This window comes from Berghia stephanieae, chromosome 4 (genome assembly GCF_034508935.2).
Source record: "Berghia stephanieae isolate SIO BIC M18660-M18661 chromosome 4, UCSD_Bste_1.3, whole genome shotgun sequence".
Lineage (NCBI taxonomy): Eukaryota > Metazoa > Mollusca > Gastropoda > Nudibranchia > Aeolidiidae > Berghia > Berghia stephanieae.
Window position 1 is genome coordinate 88,338,699 of NC_088363.1, and position 6,637 is coordinate 88,345,335.

Sequence of the window (6,637 nt, forward strand, 5' to 3'; positions counted from 1 at the left end):
AATCGAAGTGCTTATTTAATCAAATATAATCTATATTATACAAAAGTCTCAATCAAACGATGTATAAGATCCCGTCAAAAATGGAGGAAGCTACACATTGGTTTAATACAGACTCACTAATTCAGAGAGATAATTCGCTGAATATCTTTTTAAAAATCATCTCTAACAGAAACCAAACATTTCAATACCTCTCTTGCAGAACAGGATTCCATCTGACGTCTAGGCAAAATTAAGATAGGACCAACAGAGGAAGAAAAAAAAACAAAAACAAAAAACAACAAGAACTAAAGAAATAGTTGAAAATAGATAATGAATCAGAAAAATGTCAAAGTTGTACCAAGATGAATCATTTTTATTTACAATTATTTTCATAACAGTAGCAACAACAAACTCATCATCACATAAACACACGTGAACAGACAAATATCTTAATAATAATTCACTTTGAAGATTTTTTCTTCCTTCTCTTCTTCTTGATACTCTTTTTCTTTTTCTTGCCTCTACTACTACTACTACTAACGTTATCTCCTCCATCTTCGGTACTGGATTTTCCATCTTCACTTTCCAATGAAGACGATTCAGAGGAAGATGACGATGACGACGATGATGAGGAATCTGATGAGGAATCCGACTCCGAAGACGATGAGGAAGAAGAGGAGGAAGAAGAAGAGGAAGAAGAATCTGAACTGTCTGATGATGAGGATGATGAGGATTCCGAGTCTGAGTTTTCTGACTTGTTATTGTCCGATTCAGCAGAGGAGGATGAGTTGCCATCAGAACTGAAAAATAGGGAAAGGAATAAAAAGGGTATAAGAATAAAATGATTTCACAAAAAGAACAATAAGATAGTAGTAGTAGTAGTAGTAGTAGTAGTAGTAGTAGTAGTAGTAGTAGTAGTAGTAGTAGTAGTAGTAGTAGTAGTAGTAGTAGTAGTAGTAGTAGTAGTAGTAGTAGTAGTAGTAGTAGTAGTAGTAGTAGTAGTAGTAGTAGTAGTATAGTAGTAGTAGTAATAGTAGTAGTAGTAGTAGTAGTAGTAGTAGTAGTAGTAGTAGTAGTAGTAGTAGTAGTAGTAGTAGTAGTAGTAGTAGTAGTAGTAGTTGCTGTTGTAGTAGTAGTTGCTGTTGTTGTAGATAGTAGTAGTAGTAGTAGTAGTAGTAGTAGTAGTAGTAGTAGTAGTAGTAGTAGTAGTAAATTAGCAGTAGTAGTAGTAGTAGTAGTAGTAGTAGTAGTAGTAGTAGTAGTAGTAGTAGTAGTAGTAGTAGTAGTAGTCGTAGTAGTAGTAGTAGTAGTAGTAGTAGTAGTAGTAGTAGTAGTAGTAGTAGTAGTAGTAGTAGTAGTAGTAGTAGTAGTAGTAGTAGTAGTAGTAGTAGTAGTAGTAGTAGTAGTAGTAGTAGTAGTAGTAGTAGTAGTAGTAGTAGTAGTAGTAGTAGTAGTAGTAGTAGTAGTAGTAGTAGTAGTAGTATCGTCGGTGGGAGATACCGATAGGTAAGTGGTAGTTGCACATTGCGATGAAAACATTAACGGTCCCGGGATAATTCAAGATCTTTTCTGACACCCCACCTCCCCTAGTGTCTACTTATAGTTATTAGTTAACTGAGTCTGATAGACCTGCAAGACAGCACAAGCATCCTATCCGTAGGGTAGCTGTCCGTTTGACACTACAGAGACTGAGATAAATATCAACATCATTATTATTATTATTATTATTATTATTATTATTATTATTATTATTATTATTATTATTATTATTATTATTATTATTATTATTATTATTATTATCATTACTATTATTATTATTATTATTATTATTATTATTATTATTATTATTATTATTATTATCATTATTATTTTATTTATTTATTTTTTTAATTTTCTTTTTTTTATTTATTATTATTATCACCATCATCAGTGAATGCAAACAATCATTCGCATTTCTGGTGAAATTATTCAGCACCCCATTTTTGGAAGGCAAAATTGTAGGGAGGATCTAGATCTAATTGTTTAAGTGGGAGCAAAGAAGGTCTGGCAATAAAATGACGACTGTGTCTGATATATCTTATATGTGAAACGATAAACTAATTACCACTGTGCGGGGTTGATTGTGAAATTCCAATTCCATAGGCGTCCCCTTTAATGGCTTATCGATAGATACAAGTAAATTTCTTTTCGCAACTCTACGAGTGCCGTATCGTAATGTATCGTATAGTTTAAAGGCGTCTATATGTTTTAAAAGCCTTTAACTACTCTGTGAAATGTTCGTGCATAGATACAATTTTTGAAAGTTATATAAACAGCATTCATTGCTAATAGGACAATATTGAGTATATTGTAATCAGTATTTTAAATGATTCAAAACTAGAGATTTCATATCGGTAATTGCGACAGGATGTAGGTAATAAGCAATAAATCATAAATTCAAAATTTAAGGCAAACTTAAAGCGAATTGTTTTTATTCGGAAACAAGTATGGCGTGAACTGATAATCACTAGCCAGAACTACGTGTCAGCACGAGATTTTTTTTGGAAAAACGATGAATTCATCTCATACTTTGTGGTGTGTAACTTGTTTACATTTTTTACAGTGTATAATCTCAAAGATATTGACGGCGGTTTTAAAGTTGTTTTTTTTAAATCGGTCTTAAAGAAGAAAACTTTTTTGATATGGCATCAATACGGCCCAAAATCTATTTTCAGTTAAGACAAATTGATTTAAAGGTTGACACAATTTTTACCTTTTGATAGAGGGAAAGCTGAGAAAAAACAGAAAAACACTCACCATTAATAAAAAATCTGACTATAGTTGTGATTATTTAAAACCGATAAACATAAAAGAGGGGCTATAAAAAAATAAAATTATATCACAACATTTCTTGATTTCAATTGATCAAATCTTACAATATTTTTTAAAAAGGTACGTTTTTAAATGTTTTAAAAAATAATATTTTAAGTCTAAAAATCTAATGTCCTCGGGCAGGCTGTTCCAAATTTGAGGCCCTGCTAATTTAAAAGATCTTTCACCATATGTTTCTAGCCTCATTGGGTTTTTTAAAAGACACCGACTGTGTCATTATTATTATTATTATTATTATTATTATTATTATTATTATTATTATTATTATTATTATTATTATTATTATCATCACCATCATCAGTGAATGCAAACAATCATTCGCATTTCTGGTGAAATTATTCAGCACCCCATTTTTAGAAGGCCAAATTGTAGGGAGGAACTAGATCTAATTGTTTTAGTGGGAGCAAAGAAGGTCTGGCAATAAAATTACGACTGTGTCTGATATATCTTATATGTGAAATGATAACTAATTACCACTGTGCGGGGTTGATTGTGAAATTCCAATTCCATAGGCGTCCCCTTTAATGGCTTATCGATAGATACAAGTAAATTTCTTTTCGCAACTCTACGAGTGCTGTATCGTATTGTATCGTATAGTTTAAAGGCGTCTATCTATATGTTTTAAAAGCCTTTAAATACTCTGTGAAATGTTCGTGCATAGATGCAATTTTTGAAAGTTATATAAACAGCATTCATTGCTAATAGGACAATATTGAGTATATTGTAATCAGTATTTTAAATGATTCAAAACTAGAGATTTCATATCGGTAATTGCGACAGGATGTAGGTAATAAGCAATAAATCATAAATTCAAAATTTAAGGCAAACTACATAAGTTGTGAGTTTATAGCAGTTAAAGCGAATTGTTTTTATTCAGAGACAAGTATGGCGTGAACTGATAATCACTAGCCGGAACTACGTGTCAGCACGAGATTTTTTTGGAAAAACGATGAATTCATCTCATACTTTGTGGTGTGTAACTTGTTTACATTTTTTTACAGTGTTTTATCTCGAACTTTATGACGGCGGTTTTAAAGTATTTTTTTAAAATCGGTCTGAAAGAAGAAAACTTTTTTGATATGGCATCAATACGGCCCAAAATCTATTTTCAGTTAAGACAAATTGATTTAAAGGTTGACACAATTTTTACCTTTTGATAGAGGGAAAGCTGAGAAAAAAATAGAAAAACACTCACCATTAATAAAAAATCTGACTATAGTTGTGATTATTTAAAACGATAAACATAAAAGAGGGGCTATAAAAAATAAAATTATATCACAACATTTCTTGATTTCAATTGATCAAATCTTATAATATTTGTTAAAAAAGGTACGTTTTTAAATGTTTTAAAAAATAATATTTTAAGTCTAAAAATCTAATGTCCTTGGGCAGGCTGTTCCAAATTTGAGGCCCTGCTAATTTAAAAGATATTTCACCATATGTTTCTAGCCTCACTTTGGGTTTTTTAAAAGACACAGACGTAGACGATGGGAACAGTAACATACGAGTACATGGATCAACCTGTTGTGTTACGTCTCCAAGTAAAAAAGGAAAAGAAAATACAAACAATAACAAAACAAAATAAGCTTGAAAAAGTGTTTTCAAGTTTAAGTCGTGTCCTCTATTGAAATTGCCTTGGGTTTGAGATTCAATTTTAGTTTGAGCTATGTATGAAAATGAAAAGACGAAAACAGACTTTGGAGATCATCTTCAAAAATTAATGATTGATTTGCAGATTATGAAACTGAAGGAGACAACTGTGTTAATATAATAAAATTCATATTAAACGCGTGTTGTGTCCCTTGAAAATTTTTGCTCGTCTGAGAAGGCTATTTAGGTGAATAAGTGGGATATCATACATTATAAAAATGCTCTGATGCCATTATAACGTCTTGTAATTAAATATCAAATATTTTTTATAAAATCTTATAAGTTCTTGCGATAAATAATTTCTTTAGCAAAACATTGTTCATTTTCTTTAAATTTTTCTGTGTACAAGAGAAATTTGAATAAGAATAATGTTGGTTGTATCGTAACGAATGTGACTATTTTAATTTTCCTACAGTTTGTAAGAGGGGGTTAAAGGGGAAAAAATAAACAAATCAGCCTCTGAACATTTTTTATCTCAATATCTTGACGTATATTAAATGTAATTGAAAATATCTTACCTCTTTCTTCTCTTTTTATTTATGTGTTGTTTCTTTTGCAAAACAGAAGTAGCTTTTGCTCTGAAAAAAAAAAAAAAAAGAAGAAGAAAACATGATTTCATTTCACTTTCAAGGATGATTGACTTAATTGTTATAATGTTAAGAATTATTAAGATGAGTTAGCAAATCAAGACATAAAAAAAAAGAACCAAAAAACAAAAAACAAAAAAAGGAAAGGAAACATTGATTCACTATAAAGAATGATTGTCTAAGTAGACACAATTATGAGATATATATATATTATGAGATGGAAGGATGGATGGATGGATAGATAGTTCCATTTATCGGAGTAACTTAACACACTCACACACATACACACACACACACACACACACATATATATATATATATATATATATATATATATATATATATATATATATATATATATATATATATATATATATATATGCATTGTTGTTATCAACACCACTACCACATTATCTCATTCGTCTGCAATGTTTCATTCATCCTGTTTCGTTGATAAAGGGTAAAACCCGAAACGTCCATTTGATCTGTTTTCGTAACATAAATTGAAGCTTACATTCCATTTCGCATTGTTATTTAGTTTTAAAAACCAGGAACTATCAAGATTGGTGTAAATAAAATACGATCAGCATAAACTCACAAGGTCTTCATCTTGGCTTTTTCGTCTTCCATCTTCATACGTTTGTTCATCATCCGCGTCCGACTGTCCCTCTCTACGTACTTATGCTTCCCCGTACATTGGTATGTGAAATGGCCCTTCTCTAGACACTTTTGGCATCTGTAGTCTTCTTGTTTCAACAAACTGAAATGGAAAATAAAACACAGCAATTGTATAAGAAAAAAGTGCGCTTAGATCTCTCAATATGAAGATTATAACGAATTGTGACAGTCACACTGGCCCGGTCCCGTACGCAGTAAAAAAAAATAAAAAAAAAATAAAATAGAGTATTTTTTGGGCCCAATGACAAAGACCAAAAAGAAGAGAGAAAAAAGTTCATCTGGAATGAAGAAATCGGGATGCTGGAGGGCATCATAGGCATGTAATTATAATTATATAGACGTCTATGTGTAAAAAGTAATAATAATAATAATAACAATAATAATAATAATAATAATAATAATAATAATGATAATAATAATAATATAATAATAATAATAATAATAATAATAATAATAATAATAATAACAACAATAATAATAATAATAACAACAATAATAATAAGCCATTTACAATTTAGATACTGAAGACAAGTTGTGTATAAGTTAAGGTGCCTTGCCCAAAGAAAACAAGTCGGGACCAAAGTTTTGCAATCATTGAGACCCGTCTGGTCACTGGCCATGTTTAACATATTTTTGACTTAGTCAAGAGACAAGACAATGTAATGCTTGACCGCCGAGCGGGGAAATTATTCAACAAATCATAATAAAAAAGTTCATAAATGTGTAGATATTCATCATGATTATCATTACATTACTATTATTATCATTACATAATAATAATAATAATAATAATAATAATAATAATAATAATAATAATAATAATAATAATAATAATAATAATAATAAAAATAATAATAATAATAATAATAATA

General features: G+C 29.9%; 1 protein-coding gene across 1 annotated transcript in view; it reads right to left on the bottom strand.

The window, feature by feature from the left end:
* Positions 1–331: 331 nt before the first annotated feature.
* LOC144971508 (uncharacterized) overlaps positions 332–6,637 on the bottom strand; it is a 16,336-nt gene continuing 10,030 nt past the window's right edge. The window contains exons 2-4 of the mRNA XM_078912480.1: positions 5,686–5,847; positions 5,019–5,078; positions 332–779 (exon numbers count right to left, since the gene is read on the bottom strand). Coding sequence (XP_078768606.1) covers positions 440–779; positions 5,019–5,078; positions 5,686–5,847 — 562 coding nt within the window. The 3' untranslated portion in view covers positions 332–439. The remainder of the gene's footprint in view (positions 780–5,018; positions 5,079–5,685; positions 5,848–6,637) is intronic.